General features: G+C 38.6%; 1 protein-coding gene and 1 non-coding gene across 5 annotated transcripts in view; both read left to right on the forward strand.

The window, feature by feature from the left end:
- LOC145985898 (beclin-1-like protein) overlaps window positions 1-22321 on the forward strand; it is a 41298-nt gene that overhangs the window by 3208 nt on the left and 15769 nt on the right. For 3 of the 4 annotated variants that reach the window (XM_083120035.1, XM_083120036.1, XM_083120037.1), the window contains exons 2-5: window positions 10391-10553; window positions 10970-11124; window positions 14179-14330; window positions 19874-19931. In XM_083120035.1, coding sequence (XP_082976161.1) covers window positions 10442-10553; window positions 10970-11124; window positions 14179-14330; window positions 19874-19931 — 477 coding nt within the window. In that variant the 5' untranslated portion in view covers window positions 10391-10441. Of the gene's footprint in view, window positions 1-1491; window positions 1604-10390; window positions 10554-10969; window positions 11125-14178; window positions 14331-19873; window positions 19932-22321 lie in introns of all 4 variants that reach the window. The other variant, XM_083120034.1, reaches the window with a different exon arrangement.
- Window positions 18778-18849, forward strand: TRNAT-CGU (transfer RNA threonine (anticodon CGU)). Its single transcript has one exon. It is a non-coding gene; the product is annotated as a tRNA-Thr (tRNA).

The following is a 22321-nucleotide window of genomic DNA, read 5'->3' on the forward strand; positions in this document are numbered from 1 at the left end:
TTCTTTTGATTGAAAATAACAATAATAATGAGACTACAATGCTGCACTGAGATGCAATTATTGAAGTTACTGAACGATGTCATTGTTTAATATTTTTATACAGAATATAGTTTTTACATTCGAGATTTTAAAAAAAAAAACATTTTACTAAAAGTGTCCAGAATTAATGCCACTACTGTATATTCACTTAGGCCAAGTTTAGTTATGCACCAGAAACTGATTTTAACATGGGAGTTGTTCTTATTGAACAAATTACATTGAAAAGTTTAACGCTGGATATCTGACCCTCCCCCCCTCCCCAAAGAAATTTGCCCATTGTACATAACTATTGTTGATTTTGGTAAATTAGCGCAGTTTTTACATTTCTTAATGCCTGATCAAAGAGCGAACACAGTAAAATCCATCCCTGGTTGTAATGCGAAATTTGAACATGCAGTGGATAATTCATGATTTAGTTCTTTTTACCACTCTTACGTCGATTTGCAATAGGGATGCAAATAGTGGCCGAGCGACCCAAGTTCCGATTTCATCATGGTACATAGGTATTTTGTACATGGTTTGATTTTTATTTATGTTTGTTAACACATACTTGTGAATTTTAGCGATTACTTACTGCATGTTTGCTTTAGAATATATATTCATATAGGATTCTTTTCTTACCACCACCAACTATTCGTTAGTGTCTCTTGGTTATGGATTGGTGCTGTTAATGCTTTCGTGGTTAGGGAGATTGGTGCTGTCAATGATTTCGTGGTTGGGCAGATCAGTTTTAGGGCTCTTAATATTAGCCACAATAATGTCCCTAAATGCCTTCAACATCTCATCATGTTGGTGCTGGTATCAAGCATGACACCCCTTCGAGCCTCATGTGAACATCCAGCAGTGAGTATATATGGCAACAGGCTATGGAATGCTTTGTCAATGGGAAACATTTGCATAAGATTTCTTTTACTGATGAAATTGAACTTTTCGGAACTGCATACAGTGTTTATTACTTTGAAGAAGCTGCAAATTTACTTTCACAATAATTTCCATTATTCTGCATTTCTTCTATGAATGTAGAATGCCTTGTCGATAGAAGGTGTGGGTGCGGCCCAAGTTCCTTTTGTTTTATTGTGATTTCATCATGTTAAGTATGCATTTTTACGTGGTTCAATTTCGATTTACATTTGTTAACACATACTGCAGAGTTTTAGCGATTACTTACTGTGTGTTTCCTTGACACTGGTTTTTCACTTCTATAAAATTCTTGCCGCCAAAATGTTCGAAGATTTTGTTCAATACATGCTTTCGTAATTAGGTTAGGAGGGTCAGGTTTAGTTCTTTTAGAATTTTAATAATAACCCTAAATGCTTTCATAGTTAGGTTAGGTGGTAGGTAGCCTGTCTTAAGCATGAAGCGTGTGAAATAGGGAGTTTTCTGCAAGGTACATGTAACATCTGATTTTACACATAAATTGAACTTTTTAGAAATGATGACTGTACTGATTAGTTTCAGGAAAGTACCAAATTACTTCTACTTTCATTCCCACTATTCTACGATAGTAGTCGCTTCTATCGACGGAGAATGCCGTGTCCATGGGGAACATGCAAGCTTGCATAAGGTAATTTTTAAGTTATTTTTTTTCTTACATAAATATATATATATATACAGGGTGATTCTAAAGGTAGGGTACAAACGAAAACCACAGATACCTCCCATGAAATAGAGACGAAAGTGCCCCTTCCATTTTGCCGAGAGATGCCTCCGTGAGGAGCTAGACAATGCCGAAAACGTGTGATAATGAACTTCACACTGCTATAGAGTCAGTACCAGTGAAGATAGAAAAGCGGAACAAAAGAAGTCAAAAGGAACACCAAAGTCGCCAATCAGAAAAACACTAGGCGGCAGCTGCGCAACACATGCGCATGGGTTTCCACAAAGGAAATAGGAGTGTCCCGCATGACAAGTGAAGGGAAAGGGTAGCGATCGACAATGGTAGGGACAAAAGAAGCAATGAAGCATGAAGTAACAATTGCACAGCGGGAAACAAACACCATGACTGAAGCAGTGCAGTCAAGAAAAGTAGTGCGGGGTTGCAGAACCACGGGAGGACAACGTAGGACGTAGAAACACAACGAGAATGCAAGCAAAGTTGTCCGTGACACTCGACAGGCAACAGATGCGTACATGGTTCGGGGCAGAAATGGCGGTGCAGCACAAGGGGAGTCCCCAAAACACAGTGGGGAGACACCGCAGCAAGAACAAAGCACGGTGCAACAAAAGAGAAAGAGGACCGGACGGGGAATGGAGACAACAAATGCTGGACGAGGGATTCCCCGTAGCAGCACCGAGAGGATGTCACACAGAGATCGTGCGCCAGCAGGACAAACACAGCAACTACGGGCACAGGAGGTTTATTGCCACGCAAATGTGTACGTACAGATAGGACCACGTACCCCGTACAGACATTGTTACAAACGTCGTGATGGGGCCCAATCAGCCTCTTAGAAATGAAGCAGGAGGCACATTGCTGGGTGGGAGGGGGCGAAAGGCTGCTGGAGTGTCGTACGGACCCCACCACTCCGTATGGTCGACGACACCAATGGACGAGGTCGGAAAGTGTCCAGCCCGATAACCAGGTAGACCGTCCCCAGATCTGACGCAGTTGCTTGCTTCCGAGCCCAACCCCAGCCCAACAACTCGAGTCCCTCCTTGACCGCAGCCTCCCGCTCCGAAACCAACCATGGCCTCACACCACCGCAGCCGCACACTGCCGCGTGGGTGTGAGACCGGGCCGAGCGAGGCTGGACAGACAAACTGCGTGGTACAGCCGTGGAATGAAGCTACGTGTGGGTATGCACGTCTGTTCAACTGCTGGGTCACCCCACATTGGTGTACACAAACACCACACGATCGTACGTAGTGCTCCCCCTCGGCTCGAGCAAGACGGACGAAATACGTGTTGTGGGTGAATGGGGCAAGAATGAAGGACGCTGCATGTGTTCCACGATGACAAGCCCCCAGAGTACGTGGCCCCACCTGACAACAGTGGTCAGGTAGTGAAGGGCACAGGCACGGGTGGCTCGGGAACGTCATCTGATTGTACCACAGTGCCGCGTGGACGTGTGGGCTGCAGGCGTCTGTTCTGCGTACACAGTGCCAGATTGGAAGTGCAGCATCAGGGAGCGTGTCAGTGAAAGAGCCCGTGCGGTGGTGGTGTGTTTTACGTACGACAGTTGAGTAGGTTGTTTCGAAGCCGTTGTGACCAGTGTGTGTCTGTGTGCCATCTGTGCACTGGAGTACAGTATTCCATAATTGGCACTGTCCTCCCTCGTCCCGCATTTGTTGTCTCCTTGGCAGGTACCATTCCCCGTCCGGTCCTCTTTCTCTTTTGTTGCACCGTGCTTTGTTCTTGCTGCGGTGTCTCCCCACTGTGTTTTGGGGACTCCCCTTGCGCTGCACCGCCAGCACCGCCATTTCTGCCCCGAACCATGTACGCATCTGTTGCCTGCAGAGTGTCACGCACAACTTTGCTTGCATTCTCGGTGTGTTTCTACGTCCTACGTCGTCCTCCCGTGGTTCTGCAACCCCGCACTGCTTCAGTCATGGTGTTTGTTTCCTGCTGTGCAATTGTTACTTCATGCTTCATTGCTTCTTTTGTCCCTACCGTTGTTGATCGCTACTCTTTCCCTTCACCTATCTTGCGGGACACTCCTATTTCCTTTGTGGAACCCCAGGCGCATGCGTTGCGCAGCTGCCGCCTAGTGTTTTTCTGATGGGCGACTTTGGTGTTCCTTTTGATTTCTTTTGTTCCGCCTTTCTATCTTCACTGGTACTGACTCTATAGCAGTGTGAAGTTCATTTTCACACGTTTTCGGCGTTGTTTAGCTCCTCACGGAGGCATCTCTCGGCAAAGTGGTACTTTCGCCTCTATTTCATGGGAGGTATCTGTTGTTTTCGTTTGTACCCTACCTTTAGAATCACCCTGTATATATATTCGAAATTCAAACAGTGCTCATTACATCAAGGGAGGTTCAAATTTTGTGTGATAATGATTGCCAAAATTCTACAATAATTAGTCTTCCTGCTAGGAGAATTTGAAAAAAATCATAAAACAAGCTGAACAGTTACCCTTTCACCAAGGTTCCAATTTACTATAACAATCATTTCCACATTCAAGTTTCATAGGAAAAGACAAAGTATCAGCAATATTTTGTCTGTCTCCTATGAAACTTTGAAAAAAAGGTAAATATGCGATATAGCCCGAATGGATTTCTTCAAATTTACAGGAGAAACTACTTACTGAAATCAGTTTCTGTAGCATTGTTGAAGTTCTTCGAGGTATTTTCTTTCGCGGAAACTGAAAACTTCACCATAGAATGCTGCAGAACAAGAAATAATCACTTTTTATGTAACGAACTTGCATTTTCTGTAAAGCGACAACATTTTGCCGTTGTTTCCATTATGTACCTGCAGCGTCGAAAGTCACATGGTCTTGCCAGTGTTTCCAAATGTGCCTTTTTTTACGAGAATTTTTTCTTTTTTCTTTTAACTATGCTTACCTAACGTAACCCAACCTAACCTAACCTTGCCGGAAATGGTCCGTGGGGCTATCGTGCATGGTTTTTGGGGCTATCCGTCAATCGTTTGTGGGGCTATCCGTCAATGGTTTATGATGACATAATGAACACGAAAGTAGGTATTCTTTGGTTATGAAGGTTGAAACACTGCATACCCGCTCCAAATCGACAAAACACAAGCACGATGTGCGATGATCCATGACATGTGCACACCATATTGTCTGTTACCCAAGCGGAACAAGGAAGACAAACAATGATTCGTAATATGAAAAGTTGACACTATTTTATGGAAAAAGGCATAACTTCACCTCAAAGAATCTTCCGCAATGCAGAATAGGTAAGTATCACTGCTAAAATGAACGAAATAAACGAGTGAGAGGTGTTCGGGCTATATCACATAATTACCGAAAAGAATCATTAAACATTTCTAACTGTTACTGAGACATTAAATACTCTGTTGAGCCATATGGCAGTATCAGTTGTTACATTTAATTTATTTAAGTTGACTCTTTTTAATTCAAACTCCAAGGAGAGAGACACAAATGAATTATCCAAAATTCAAATTAACAAAAAACATGCATTATTATAGAAAATCAATATAACAATACTACTGCACTACAGTATAAACAAAAATAATGAATATGCACTGGACCTTACCACAAAAATTGCTGTATTTTGTGTGTGGTCCTATGGTGCAAGCCAAAAACATTCCTCCCATACTCGTTATTAAGCTACCAATACATTGAAACACGTTTAAGTACACTGTATTAACACACAACATCACATACCCATGTGTGTATTGACATTAGCTACCTGTTCTGACTTAAAGAAGTTCATGATTTTTGTTTGCTTATTTTTACACCGCATGAAACAAGAAGTCATCACTGATGTTTACTTGAGATTTATCACACCATGCTTCAACATTTTGAACAACATACCCTGACCAATCACATTTGAGGGGAGGCAAGGAAACTTCCACAAATAATTCGATATTGCCTATTCAATGATGAGTGCTTGAACACAAGAGGGGTGGTCAACCCCACATTGTTTAGAAGAAGGTGTAGGCTGCATAAAAAGCAAGTATAATTTTTCTCTTCCGTACGGCAGTCTCTGAATAGCTGTCTTTGAATTATCCAAATTAAAGGTTTGAAAATTCAAATTACGTAGGAATTTTAATTTTTTTTATTTTTAATTGGCTTTTCAAGGGGAATAAACTTCTGTTCGAATTATCAAAGTTTAAATTAAAAAGAATCCACTGTAGTACTCATATTTGTTTGTTCACGTAGGTATTATAATGTCACTCATATGAGAATTATATTGAAGAAAAGAAGGTAAACAAATTGTACAAGATCAGATTAAAAGTTACACATTACATGAGTACTATATAATTCAATGTTATAACACAAAATTGGATATATGTCTGATTCTCAATGGTTACTGATATGTACCCTATGACAAATTTCAAAATTGTTGGTTTAGTGAAAGTCCACTTCATGCTTAGATATGCTTATGAAGACTGGACCTGGTTGTGGTTCCAATTGTGTAGTAATTTTTGCAAGTTATGATGGATACTGTGGAACACCCTTTGAGTACTGGAAATGATTGTGGAAGTACATTTGATGTTTTGAAAAACTAATTCATTCAAAGGAGTTAATGTTCAATTTTTCTGCATACTTTTTGTTTGTGCGGAAAAATGAAACTTGAACTCATGCGAATGAATTGTCTGTCTACATGTAACCGCCAAACATATATCTTTAGATACAATGTAATTCATACATTTTTAAGATGCAAAGTATTATTTGCAAGAAATTATGTCATGAAGAGTTGCTGCTTCTGTTCGAAGTGTTCTTTAAACAATGGAAAACATTTCATTCACTTGATGAAGGAAAGTCAAGGTGAAAAGATGATGAAAGTGAAGTAGAGGAAATAATATGGCAAACAAAGCTAAAAATCCTAACCTATTTAACCTGCCTAGCCTACTAACATAAGTAAGTGCATGGGAGGAGGATGAAAAGTTATTCTGCACAAACAAAGCAGTAAGGAATCAAAATACCTTTTCACTGTGTGCACATAGCCATGTATAGAATTTGATTTCTGCAGAAAATGCATGTACATCACAGTGATATTTGAATTGCCCAATCCTAACCTATTTAACCTGCCTAGCCTACTAACATAAGTAAGTGCATGCGAGGAGGATGAACAGTTATTCTGCTCAAACAAAGCAGTAAGGAATCAAAATACCTTTTCACTAATAATGTTGGAAAGTATTAAATAAAAGTAAGTTATAACCACCAAGTAAAAAAATTGTGTGCACATAGCCATGTATAGAATTTGATTTCTGCAGAAAATGTATGTACATCACAGTGATATCTGAATTGCACAATCAGAACCTATGCCCTAGAGCAGTGGTTCCCAATCTGTGGTACGCATACCCCCAGGGGTACATGAACTCCTTGAAGGGGGTACACAATCAGCTCGGAGAGTGATACCGAAATAGACTAAATTTGGAGCCGAATCTCATCTTGAAAGTTTCAAGTGCACAGCCAGACGTCAATAAATTGTGTCAGGCTATGCAGGCACATCCTTCTCACAAGGAAATCTGAGGGTTTAGAATAAAAACCCCAAAATTGAGCTAGACAGTTTCTTTACAAACTTATTTTTGTTCTTTATTTTTTCAATAACTCAGGAAAAATTATATGAAAATTAAAGTTTCTTTATGTACTTCTTAACACACATTTTTATTTCTTTAACTAATCATGAAGATTGTAAACGTAGGAACACCCACTAAAATAATGAACATAGGATTCTAATGTTTATTAGTTTACCATCTTTCCACATACAGCCCGAATGCCATTTTGCTCTTTTGCAGATACACACGTCCAACATATCAAGAATCAGGCACCAAAAAAATCCCCAAAACCCACTATTCGGAGAAAACCTATGGTGGGTTTGGGGATACATTAGCAGGGTGGCTACTCACCGGGAATTATGCGTGAATTATTGGCTGTGGGAATTATGTGTAAATTCTACTTGAATTTTTTCCCGTAGACGTGAAAAATTACAACTTTTATTAATCCAAACCCTATTCACATTTTATGCAAATAAATTTTTTTTTGGTCGCTTAATTCGCAATTCCTGCTTTTCTTAGTCTTGTCAAGTTTATAACCATAGCTAGGGGATGGCAGGAGTTGGCCCTGGGTGCCGAACTATCTAAAAGAAAAAAGGTGTAAAATTGATGTATTTATTTGTGGTTTTATGTCCACTTTATGCACAGAAAGGCTAATCGGGACTTTTTTGTTTAAAAATTTTCTTTATTTCTCTATTCTGTTTACATCTATAGAGGTCTGTTCAGTTTAATGTGGGATCCGTACTACTGTGCCATGTGCCTCCACCGTGTATCACAAGGCGACGATGTTACCACTACACCATCGGGGAGGCACAAAAATTGTAAAAGAGAATGCATTGGCGTCCCATGAAATTATTTGCACCCTATTAAATCAATGATTCATGGTAATGAAGAATGTGGTAGAATAGTCATTGTTAATTTATCAAGGTATAAATACCTAAAATAGTGTTAATGATAAATAAATGTTAAGACTTCATTATACAACTGCTTACCCCATAGTAAACTTTTGAAAATGCACTTTTTAGTTCATGTCTGAATATAATGTAAAATAAATATAAATAGTTCTTAATAGTGATAAATGAAATGTATATAATTATTTATAAAATAACATTTTTATATTTAATGTTATCCCCAAAGGAAGATCGTTGGAAAGAAAAAACAAAATGTCTTTAATGGTGAAATAAATGTAGAGAATTGTTTATAAATGGGGTGTCCAATTTTTTTTTCTATGTATGACCAGTTAACTAATTGAGCAATTGACAGTATATTTACAGTAAATATGCATAAAAAAAAAAGTTTGAGGGTTTACAAGTACTAATGAGTAGCACATAAAAAAAATGGCGGTTTGGATGTGACATATGGGCCATAGTTAAATGGTGATGGTTTATATTATTATTTTTGAATGTTCAATTGTGTCCAATACTGACATCACTGTTAGGGTTACCAGATGTCCTCTTTTTCCTGGACATGTCCTACATTTTAGTCCAATGTCCAGCATCCAGGAGGAATTGAAGAAGAAATTACAAATGTCCTACATAATTTTGAAAAAAAAAAAAAGTGCCAGGACAAAATTATTGAACCAAAAACCACCCAAATAAAACTTCTGGGACCATTTCAAGATATTTTAAGGACATTATGTTTCATATTATGTTATGTTAATTCCTGAATACTTGTTTTTCATTCCAACCTGGAATGAGAAACAAATATTCAGCAGGGCCACCAGAAGGAAACTTGAGGCGCTGTGGTAGCTAGCTATACATGCGAGGCCTTTATATTTTGAAAAGAGGAAGGGTAGACACCTTTCATTCTTCATAAAATTCTATACTCAAACCATCTACCCCCCCTCCTTTTCCCCAACACACATTTGAACCACCGGGGTATAAGGGGTGCTCCTTCTACGTAGTACACCCAAATGTCAACCTCACTTCCACGTTAGTACACCCTGGACTGAAGACTAACGAGGCTCTGGCGACTGGCCCCATGACCAGTATAATTTTGTTTGTATTGTCCTGTTCTTTTGTCCTTATGTGTGCTGAGTGCCCCTTTACAGCCTCAGCTTTTAACGAACGTCAGAACATTTTAAGATTTTAAGATTTTACTTACGCAACGTTAGAGTTGTTCTTCATAAAGGTAAGGGGCTGGACCCCGTATAATGTGACGGGTGCAAGATAGTCTCAGTGCTGACGCTCCCAAAATTTTTAAAATCATAATCATAACATTTGAACCACCGGCGTAGTTTAGCAGCCTGTAGAGTGCATCAAGACAAACAACTTTTCTTAATAAGTTTTTGGTAGGCCTTGGTTCGTCACTAGCAGCCCTCGGAAAACATAATTTTTTTATCTTGTTCAGTTTTCGATGTGGAAATACATAATTGGAGGAGGGGATGCTGGGTCGAAGTTTGGAGATAGAGGGGTGTGGATGATTATGTGGATCAACATCGAGACAGTGCACTAGGATGGAATGCTTATGCAAATTGTCCTAGCTGACGGGATGCTTTATACAATTTGTTTAACTGAGGGGGTTAGCATTCCACTGTGTTTCACCCCTCTCCACTTCTTGTGCTGATCTGTAGGTGATTTTTTTTTCTCATAACATACTAAAGATGTCAGTACTCTATGAAAACGAGATCATGCTAGCAGACAGGATGAAACCCCTGAGATTATCCATTTTGCTTAATTCATGCATTGCTACTTATCGTCATAGGTGTAACTAGGTGGGGGCAGGGGGGTGAGTGCAAAATTTCCAGAGTTATTAAAATTTACAGTCCCATACCGTGGCCGTGCGCTAAGAAATGCTTCGTTTATTATTGCTTACAAGTATCATTTTTTACATTATTGACTAACATGTTCTAGTAATGTGTATTATTTGTGTTCTACATTTTGGGATGGAAGTCTTACTTTTCTCTTATAGTGATTCGGTAACACTAATCACTGTATTTCTTGTGTTTCTTCATTTTAAGGAGATACATATGCCGGTCATTATTTTCCCTCACATGCTACTGTCTCCATTCTTCATTAACTTTTTATGTACTTTTGAATGGCAGACATGCTATACATTATGGTTTGTGTTTGAAGAATTAAATTTCAGCATTACATTATTGGTAGCCATTAAAATCCATTTCTAAATATCTGTTTATTTAAAATATTGAAATTGTGCATACTGACTTATAAGAGTTTTACCTTTTAACACAATACTTGTGCAGTTTCAGAATATTAAGTAGAAATCACAACTGACATATCATGACCTAAAAAAAATGACTGATGCAAAGACAAGTGTGAATTTTGTCTGCCAGAGATGCCTTCAACCTGTGAAACTAGATGCAGGATTTGGAAGCATAAATGAATATGCTTTAGCAGAACTTTCATGTAAGTACCAAGTTCATTTTATATCCTTTGATTAATTGATTGATTGATTGAGTTGCTGTTTTTAAGTCCACTTTATGCACAGTAATGCTAATTGGGATTAGACCTACAGTTTAAAGTTGGATCTGAACCAGTATGTGCCTTCACTGGGTGTCGAACCCAGGACCCCTTTGTATAATGGAAGTACATTTTATCAATAATAAATAGTAACTATGTAGGGTACGATGTTAGCACGTAGAGTAAGCCAATGTGCTACACTCTTAAATATTGACATATTTTGACATGTATTATGAATGTACATTACTTTTTATCAATAATAAATACCAACTATATATATGTGGTACAATGGCATGTGAATTAACCAAGTGTATTCATTTCAGACATTAAATTGCTTCTTCTTACATATTTTTTTTTTTCAGTGCCAATATATCCTGCATCTGAAATAGACTTGGAGAGCCAGGCTAATAGCTTGGATCAATATGTTCCTCCCTTCAGACTGACAGACTCTGTTAATGGAGTAAACGGCTTTATGCTTGTTAGCGGTGAAGGAGAATGTTTGAGCCACCACTTGAGGGTAGGTATATTTTATTTTTTTATTAACAATGAATAATTGTATCTTACTTGATTGTTAACAGAGGGGAAGTTTATTTTACAAAGGTAAAAGGTAAAGTGTTCCCCTGTGCATAGCACCACGCCATGAAGGCGTATAGGGGGTGTGGGGGTAACGCCCCACACTTTCTTGATCCGGTCGTGAGTGGGGGTGATGTGATCAGCATCACGCCCCTGACCGCCTTTACCCCCCAGGGTTTCCCCCAGGTACCCATGTTATTCGACGCTGGGTAGGCGCCGGGGCCGCTTCCACCGTTAGAAAAGTTCCCGGATTTGAACCGGCCGGGGATCGAACCCGGGACCTTGAGCATGGTAGTCAGACGCGTTACCGACTGAGCCACCGCGGCCACTAATTTTACATACTTGTTAATAGAGGGTAAGTTTTTTTAACTCACTGTTGACATAGAGTAAGTATTTTTTACTTGCTTGTTAACAGAGGAAAGTGTTTTTTACTTGTTTGTTAACAGAGGGTAAGTGTATTTTACTTGCTTGTTAACAAAGGGAGGGTGTGTTTTACTTGCTTGTTAAAAGAATGTAAGTGTATGTTACTTGCTTGTTAACATAGGATATGAGTATTTTACTTGCTTGTTAACAGAGTGTAAGTTTATTTTACTTGTTTGTTAACATAGGGTAAGTGTGGTTTACTTGTGTGTTAACAAAGGGAGGGTGTGTTTTACTTGCTTGTTAACAAGGGGAGAGAGTATTTTATTTGCTTGTTAATGGAGGGTAAGTGTATTTTACTTGCTTGTTAACATAGGATGAGTGTATTTTACTTGCTTGTTAACAAAGGGTGGGTGTATTTTACTTGCTTGTTAACAAAGTGTAAGTTTATTTTTCGTGCTTGTTAACAGAGTAAGTGTGTTTTACTTGCTTGGTAACAGAGGGTAAGTGTATTTTACTTGCTTGTTAACAGAGGGTAAGTGTATTTTAGTTGCTTGTTAATGGAGGGTAATTGTATTTTACTTGCTTGTTAACAGAATGTAATTGTGTTTTGCTTGATTGTTAGCAGAGGGTATGTGTACTTTACTTGCTTGTTAACTGATGGTAAGTGTATATTATATGTTTGTTGACTTTCCCAAGTTTGTTCAATGAACATTTTGACAAGCTGAGTAATTTTACTTTGTATGTTTTGTATCTGGGTATCACATAAAGAAGTACCATGAAATAATTTGAGTTTGTTTTTAAGTCAATTTATACACAGATGGGCTAATTGACAGTGGCGTCTCGTCCCTTGGGGCTTCCGGGGCTTAGCCCCTAAAGAAAAACGGACGTATTCACGTAATTATCAATCACCATAACGCATAACTATCACACAGTCTTTTCAAAGGCAATTTTTACCCACGTAAATTCATTGTCTGTTGCGATGGATACGACAGCGCTCCTAGGGGCATTGATGTCAATTATCGTTTTCCGGGGCACGTCGCAAAGGAAGGCGTGGCCTACACCCACCTACGCTACAGTGAAGGTCACATGCTAGCAGAGAGAGGAGGGGAGAGTGCAATGGATTTGAGTGCTGATTCGGGGCTATTTCCGTTGTGTTGCGTTCGATCTCGCATGTTGTTCTGTAGTGTTTTGGTGGCTTTCATTCGCTATGTTTGAGTGAGTTTGGCAGGGTTGATGTTCGAACACAAATTGATGAAGGACATAGGCTGTCAATTACAAGACGCAATGAATTTGTCTGGAAAAAGAGGCATATATTAAATAGAATTATCGATTGCTTAAAATTCTGTGGTCGACATGAACTTGCTCTACAAGGACATAATGAAAGAGAACAATCTTTAAACAGAGGCATCTTCCCAGATTTATTATCCCTTCATAGAAGAGGGAAAACTAAAGAGGGAACTTTGTGTTCTTTATTGTAGTGAAGAGTTGAAAAACATAAACTCTTATCAGTAGATTGCATTCATTTTTTATTTAAAATTATTTAGAGGGTACCTTTTCAGAAACAGTAAAAATGACAAACAGTTTTAATAACTCCAGTGGCAACAGCTGAATCTGAACGATGTTTCAGCACATTGAAGCGTATTAAAACCTGCTTAAGCAATGCAATGAGACAAGACAGACCAAATGCCTTGGCACTGGCTTACAATAGAGATAGAATACATTTCAAACATAGAGGGCTTCAACGAAAAAGTAATAACAAAATTTGCTGAGCAGAAGAACAGGAATCAACGTTCGTAGAAAGATATGTTTCACAACAATACCTGTTTCTTTTGTAATCATGTGAATTATCATTATTTTTTAAATTCTTTAAAAAAATAAGTCCAGTTTTGTAGTTTAGAAGAAGATAAATACCCGTTTTTTTTGTAAATCATGTAATTTGTCATTACATTTTAAATTCTTTCAAAAAAGTAAGTCCAGTTTTGTAGTCTAGAAGAAAAAAATACATATTTTTTGTAATTCATGTGAATTGTCATTATATTTTAAATTCTTTAAATAATAAGCCCCGGCCAAATTTGAGGCCACGAGGCGCCACTGCTAATTGAGACTGAACTTAGAGATTAATGTGTTGAGACTGAACTTAGAGATTAATGTGTTATTCAAACCACTATGTGCCCACATTAAGTATTTAACCTGAGACTCCTTCAGTACAAGGTGACAGTGCTACCACTACATCATTAAAGAGCGACATCATTACCAGTATGCCACCAGGGAGGCCACTATGAAATAAGAATAGCTTTTATCTGTAATCTGTGTTCGAGGCTTTCATGATTGTTAGTGAGAGGGTGAACATTTCATAGAAAAGTCATAAATTTTTTTGTAAAAATGGTAAAAAAAAACTGGAAAAATCAAGCAAATGAAATTGGTTTTTGTTTGTGTTTGCCAGAATTGGAAATTGAAAGTCAACACATGTGGTTATGCAAAATGAATGGGAATCCTGAAAAAGACAAAAAACAACAACAGTATATTATAACAGGAACTGTGACAAACCGTGAAAGACTGGAGTGAAGCATCATATAGGAAATAGTAATAATGATAACAGCAGGAAACAGTTCAAACAATTATTTTTTTTTTCCAGGTGACAGCTGGTCTGTTTGATATTCTTTCAAGCAATTCTGAAATTGACCACCCTTTGTGTGAAGAATGTACAGATGCTCTCCTTGAAATGATGGATCAGCAGCTGAAACTGGCGGAAGATGAATGCAATGACTACAGTGAATTTCTGAAAAGGTATGATATACAAAGTTTCCCTCCTCAGCACAGTACCTGCAGATTTGACAAATTAAGTTCTAAACTTGAGATCATTGGTATATTTTAGTTACTCAACACAGTTGAACCTTATTCATACACTGTTGTTTAAAGTGCATAACTTAGAAATTTTACTCCTAACTGACTTTCAAGGGTAACATCACAAATAGAAATATAAACAAGAGATATTTTTAGGGGTGAGTCCAGTTGCGAAGATATAGTACAAGCAATGCTTGCACTGTGTAACTAATTAGGTGGGTAGTTAAATAATATTAAAAGGGGAAGTCGTGAACTGAGGCCGTGGAGTGAAGATTAAACTTACCCCAACCAAACCGTTACAAAAGTTACTTTGTTTGAAGCTAATGACGTGTTTTTGCACAGTCGCCTCAGTCTCATAAGAGAACCACAAATTGGGACAACCCAATTGAATAACTAAAGAGAATACCAACAGTATTAATGCTAGGAGATGCTAGTTTCTCAAAAAATACACTTTAATCTGGAAGAGAAGTTGAGTGTTCGTTCCGTGTCCAAATGCGTACAATTCAAATTACGTGACTTACAACTAACATGATCAGTAACCAACTTGATTCGTTTATATTCAAGGCTTTAACTGTCTAATCAAAATAAAAGATTGATGGTTAATAATTGTACGTAATGTTTTGACAATTCTAATTACCCAAGTTTAATCAAGAGTATAGTTTCTAGGACAAATAGGTAAAAACAATTTATGATTTGCGACACGTGGTCAAGTTTTATTATAATAGTCCCGCAACGAAGAATGACTATTATTTCCCAACAACAAGTACAGTAATATAACAACAATTAGACGAACCAGCGTCCATTTAATAGTTCAATCTTTCACGAAAATATAACAATTGATTAGATCTATCTCTTAAAATTACTTCCAAGTGAAATGACATTAACGTGTTCCATATTAAACCATTACTACAATTTGACAATAATTTAGATTAGCAAAGATTTTTATAAAAATCTTACTTTTATACTATGAAGATCTAATCATGAATTTTTGGCCTTTAAGCAACATTATACTTATCTTAATTCCTTGGTGCTCTTACAAGGTATTTCAAAGGTACGTTACGTATGCAACATAATCACATGAACGTATGTATGTGCATTTAAATTCCTTTTGGAGACTCGTAGCGAACATGATTCTTCAATAATTATAAAGCATAACACTACAATAATACTGTACAAGTGTAGCTTATCAAATTATGCAAAAGTGGCCAAAGGGGAGCAAAACGTCACGTCTTGCCACTCTGGCCCAATTGCGACGATGTTAAGACTTGACAGTTGCGAAGAGAAAAATTCAACCCTTTGGTTCGTACTCCTTCCAATAATTCACACGTGCAAATAATTCGTCATGCCTATGTACGTTCCATAATAACTCTTCATTATTCACTACCAACAATAACGTAAAAGTACATACCTCAGCAACAAGCTGTTCGACTGTGCAGTTTCTTGTACAAGCGTAACTTCACAACTTAATCGTCTTCCCTCTACGCTTTGTCTTGGCCAAACACGTTCCTTCACAAAATGACGTCCATAGGTTACAGCAGCGATGAAAAGGAGAATAGTTCAAACTTCATCTTCCATTTGGCAAATTTTGCGATCGCTCCAACGTCGACATTATAACAAGAGTTCACAAGATGTAACTTCCTAACGATAGCTTCTTTCCTTACCTCAATCTACGTCGATTACACTCGTCCGTTACGTATGCAACTTCGAGAAAACATGATCAAAATGGGCAACAGTCAAACACTTCGTATGGTTCCAATTTCTCGTTGATTCCTTCTCACTGCTCCAACTCTCTCACGTATACGTCACAATGTTGTCTCTTTAAAACTTGGCGTGCAAAGTTATTCCATCTTAACATTGCCAAACTATTCACGAAGTTTGTGATAGGAAAAGTTACTTTTGAAAGAACTTCTTCGACGTTATCCGAGAGTGGGAGTTGAATGCACACACTGTTCTCGAAGGTCGAATGAACAACAGGAGGAGGAAGTATATCATGACCAACGCATCCTGTGTTCTTCCGAGCTGAGACTGCTTCCGAAAAACTACCGAATCTATGCGTAATCGCAGAAACAAGTAATCTGAGGGCCTCTGGCGGCGATTCAAACAACTGGAATCTTAAACAAGAGACTGACGCAATGCGTACCGAAGCAAATGAGGAAAACTGTGAGGTTTTTCATGCGGAAATATAATTTAATACTTTACTATTAATCCGAGTAGAAAAATGATACAAACTCCCCCTGCTGACATAAACAAGTACACCTCCCAAGCAATACACATATTCAAAACCTATACTATTTAAAATGTGAGCACCATAAATATATACAATTAGGCCAATTCATGACATCTAAGACAAGTTATTGCAATACCATCCTACTAATTCCAATTACTTATGTGAAAATAGGAATTGATGTGCAGAATACACACCAAGGGTGAGCGCTTGTGTTTCCAGGAAGTGGAATGTATGCAGTGTGTACCCTGCATCCAGCTCGAATTACATCGCCAGTGTTGGCAATTGTCAAACTATTTACATGGCAATTCAAGTGAACTATTTAACAAATTTTACAAGCAAATTCAATAAATTAATGGTTTTTGAATAGAACTTGGGGTGGAGAAAATGTATCTGAAAAAGAAGTATCTTCTGATATTTGTCAACAGCACAAAGTAAATCATATACATTGTACACATTAAGAACAAAGTAATGTTTTGTATTATTATGGTACTTTATTACTTAAACATTATATACATGCTCTTTCTGTTGTAATGATTCTGGTTCCACAGCGTTATTTCTATCTCCAAACTGATGCAGCATGTAGCATTGTTATTCGTACACATAGAATTTCCGAGGAAAAAAATGTCATATCTACTAGTAAATATAATCATTTTCATATGTACCTGGAAATTAATGTTAATGAAGGTCTCACCAACAAATGTCAATAAAAATGTATGTTCAAAGTGTATAAACAGAGCATATAATTTCTGTGGAAAGAGAAAAACATGCTGTTTCATGCAACATTGTTATTCGTACAGGCAAGAGTTTCAATCTTCCTTGCATACAGCGCCACCGCTATTCGGGCAATTTCGTGCAGTTTGCAACTTCGTAACAAGTTTAAACAATCAGGCACGCTCCCCGTCAAGTGGAATGCTGGCTTAGGTATTGTTGTAGGCCTATCGTCTATCTATCAGCGTGTTCGAAATGGGCAAGGTGAAGGAACTTAGTTCCAATCTGAAGGATGTTATTATAAATTTGTCCCTTAGAGGTTATTGGTTAAGAAAAATTGGACAAACAGTCAATAAATCACACTCCACAGTTCAATACATAGTAAACAAATTTCGAGAGGAAGGTTCAACCCAGAATGTGCCGAGTAAACCAAAAGAGAGACTGTTGAATAAACGTGATGAACGCTTTATTTTAAAAAGAGTGCGAGAAAACCCCCAACTAAGTGTTCCTCAGTTACGACCGTTAGTAGAAAATGTTTCTGGCAAGATGATGTCCGATCAAACTGTCCGACGTGCCTTGTGGAAGCATGGATATCACGGCAGAATACTACGAAAGAGGCCGTATGTAAATAAGGTGAATCGCAGGAATAGACTTCCATTCGCGAAAGAGCACATCCACAATGACCAGGAATTTTGGGATAGTGTCATATGGTCAGACGAGTCCAAGATTAATATATACGGGTCAGATGGGATAAATATGGTCTGGAGAAAATCGAATAAAGACAATGATCACATTAACACAGTTCCAACAGTTAAACACGGTGGTGGGTCATTAATGATTTGGGGCTGTATGTTGTCCAAAGGTGTTGGTACCATCCATTTTATTGATGGTATCTTGGATGTGTATGTCTATTTGGACATATTGAAGAACAATGTAAAGCAGAGTGCCCAAAAAATGGACATGCCGTCTATCTACAGATTCCAACAAGACAATGACAGTAAGCCTAAGGTTACATGAGTTGGCTAATATGGAATGTGTCCAAACTACTACAAACACTAGCTCAAAGTCCAGACTTAAATCCCATTGAGCATTTATGGGCAATTTTGAAGAGGTAAGTCCATAAAGCAAGCTGCAAGTGCAAACAAGAGTTGAAAACTGTTGTGCAAGCCGAGTGGAATAAAATAAGCTCTGAAACATGTCGGAAACTGGTAGAGATGTTAATAATTATTGTAGATTAGACACACACAGGAGTTGTACTACATAGAAATTTTTCAGCGAAAAATGCAGGCTCGACCAGGACTTGAACCCGGGTCTCTGGCATACCGTGCTGTGGGAACCAGCCCACGACGAAGTCTACCGTGTTTCAAAGGCAACAGATCCTGTTGCAGTAGCACTGGCAGAGACGATTCCACGCAGGTAAAACAGCGATAGCGAAAGATCAGGTGAGGCCAGGCCGGCTCGGTAGCTCAGTGGTTAGAGCAATGGCACCGTATGCCAGAGACCCGGGTTCGAGTCCCAGTCGAGCCTGCACTTTTCGCTGAAAAATTTCTACGTAGTACAACTCCTGTGTGAGCCTAATCTACAATAAATAATTATCTTACGTGAACGCAATAATATTTTTAAGGCAAAACTTTGGTATTGAGTTATGATATTATGTTATTTCTGGTATTTGAAATAGACATCACTGGTTTTAAATTGGAACTCTGGATGGGGTTTCTAAAAGTAGCAACTAGACTACAAGTATGATGTATTCAAAAATATAGTATACATATCCATTGGGTGGGAAGTAATTATTCTTGGTTGCATTGTGTCTTGCACTTTTATATTGGATTGGTATAGAATATCTGTTGTTGGCATCTGCAATTTGTTTATATATTGGTCCATCTCTAGTATTTATATAAGTGTATGCATTTATTATAAAAATTGTGATGGCCCAGGGTGTAAACTTTTTAAAAATATTTTTGTATTTTAAAGCCATTGCTGTAATGCAAGAAATATAAACAGCATGAAATTTTGATTAAGCAGAAACACTTTTATACGCAGTGGAACCTTCATAATACATGCTTCACAGGCCTGCAGCTAAAAAATTAAAATGTGGAAAATGTAAAGTCAGCGAAATAAATTTTAATATGTATTTTGTTGCATTCAGAGTAGAAGGAAGAAATGTATAACGGGGAAATTTTAAAATCTAGGAACATAAAATCTTAGTTCCACTGTATTCAGAGAAGTAATTAATGATTATGTAAAGAATACTTCATTCAGAACTCTTTTTAAGATATGGAAAGGATAAGCGCATCTTTATGCTCTTTCCCCCCCTTAAGCATGAAAGTGTCTCATGGTAACCAAGGCAACCAATGAAATACCAATATATATAGAAGTGAGGGTATTAAAAGAGAGAAGGATGTGAACAGTTATTGATGATTGATTTTAGTTCATGAAGGCAGATTTAAGGTTATCAAGTATGGTGTGATTTTATATTGCTTTTTTTACTTTTGAAAGTAAATGTTTCTAACTTTGAATATTGTATTATTACTGTGTTTTCAAATTACAGATTGGAGGTAGAGGATGATGAAGAAGATTTAGAAGCGTTGCAAAAGGAATTAGAAGATGTAAGTAGTGCTTTAGTGTTGATATAAAAATGTATTTATAAATAAGTAATTTATAAAATTATTTGGTGTGATGAAAACTTCCTTAATATAGCTCGGTTAGTGGCATTAAATACGTTTTTGAATAAACACCGAGACACTTTTTTCTTATGGCATCTCTCTATTTTGCAATGATTACATTTCTTCTTCAGGAGAAAGAGAGTAGTTTTGTGTGTATGAGCAGGTAACTTATATTGTTATGTAAATTTGGTGGTGACTGCAGCAAACACATAACCTACCTGCTTGTACACACCAAACTACCCCATGTTCACTGAAGAAGATACCTATCCAGTGCTCGAAAAATGTTCTTCAGAGCTAGGTGCCAGCTCTGAAAATGGTGTCATCAAACCACCTACTAGCAATTGTGCATACTCAAGAGGCCTGCACAAGACCTGGAGCAGACCCGTTCGCGAGACATCGCTCCTAAAATACCATGCAACCTGCGCAACACCCTCGCTTGAGCAGCTTGTCTGACCACCTACCCAGATCGTTCCTGGCAGGCATTGTAGACCCACTGGGTACCCGCAGTCTTACGATACCTAGTAGGTCTCAGTTCGTTCTTTCCATCAACAGCAGACCCCTCCCTCTGCATGACGTAGTTGCTTTGAGTAGAAATTGCACCGGGCCCACACCGTTCTGCAGTGTTGCCAACTGCAATAGATTTTCACTACTTAAAAAAGGGAACTCAAAGCTTCGTAAGCCACATCACCAATGAAATGAGATTTACGAATGTTGCTACTCCCCCCCCCCCCACACTCACATTGAAATAGGTTTTCCGTGGCACAGGATCCATAAGTATATGTCGTAAATAACCAATATACGTATATAGTGATAATATAGGGCAGGACTGAAACATGTCACGTTCGACGCTGAGGTCGCGAGTCAAACAACACACTGTTCTACTGCGAACACCAGGGCCTTAGCCAGCCAGGGGCATTGCCGTTACCCTCGTTTGGGGGGGGGGGGGCAGGTACTTGGATAAACGTAACAACAACAACAATCACAATAATAGTAATAAAGTAGCATGAAAGGCATTATTATCTTCATAAATCATGCAAAAAGGGGGTATAGCTCGACCACAAGGAAAAAAACCTTCCGTCCAAAGCGTTCGCGCAACTTCCCTGCCTTTATCGGTGTTCGGGGCAGTGTTGCCAGGTCAGATTTGAAAAATTCGGGAGATTGTTCCTTGGGAAACCAGAAGATCTGCTACAAAATCTGATGATCTAATAGTAGCGGATGATCGACGTTCTTGGGGGCGAAGGGGCAGCATAGGAGTGCGCACGGGGGGGGGGGGGGGCAAGGGGAGTAGCACTGGAGTGACATGCATTGTTTACGGTGTAAACGTCACAGATACTTGTGTAACAATGGTGCTAAACCCAGAACCCTGTGTTTGGCGAAAATAAACCGATCTCCATTTCAGGAGTGGACATGTTTCAAACAAAAGTAGTAAACCATCCGAGGGAACCGACCAACATCTATCATCTCTTCCGCATTTTCCGGTTAGAGGGTGCATGGAAAACACCCTCAAATTTGCCCTTTCTCAGCACCGACACAAGGGGTTTCCGATGCCTCTATTATCGCGAGGAATTTTTAGGATAGGAAATGGTAGAAAGTTGTGTTCACAGATGAAGCTAACTTGCCGCCTTTCGTTGTCGGCGATTTTCCACAATCTTTCCAAATGCACCATAATGAGAAAATGCATTACGTATGTGAAATATATTTGGTGAATTAGACAGCATGTCTTCCTCAATAATTCAAGATAGCAACGCTTATGCTAGGGTGCCACCCATCCTCCCCATCTGCTAGAAATACACACACACACCCACAAACACATACATGTATAACATAATTTGCCCACGCTACGAAGTCAGTGTTTCTACCTCGTAAGGCAAGGACGTTTCACTGTGTTTGTGTCACATCATCCATTTCATCAGTTTTTCATTCATCCATATTGTCGTACTTACCCGTAGTGGCACAAAAGCGAAGTAAAATAACTAAAATAGAAATATAGTTTAGGGTGGGATAAAATACAGCCATCTAAAAATAGTAATGTAGTAAAAGTAATAAAATAATGTCCTAGCACAATTGAGTAGCGTTTGACATAATTTCACAGTTCAAACAGCACTTGTCACGCTGAGTGGAGTTCCACTCCACATCTCCCCTCCATGTTCAAGTAAGATGAGCAGGAAACGTGTTTTTAAGCTGGCCGTTGGAGGTTGCATAGCAATAGTTTATTAAGAAATTCTCCCGAGAAATGAATAGGCCTGGCAACGTTGACGTGAGCCAGCGCGAATGTTGCTTCCCCCCTGCCCTTTCCCGCACCCGCCAGCGCGATGTGCTTCTGCGCAGGTTTT

The sequence above is a fragment of the Lepisma saccharinum genome, chromosome 3 (assembly GCF_977018435.1).
Source record: "Lepisma saccharinum chromosome 3, izLepSacc3.1, whole genome shotgun sequence".
NCBI classification, from domain to species: Eukaryota; Metazoa; Arthropoda; class Insecta; order Zygentoma; family Lepismatidae; genus Lepisma; species Lepisma saccharinum.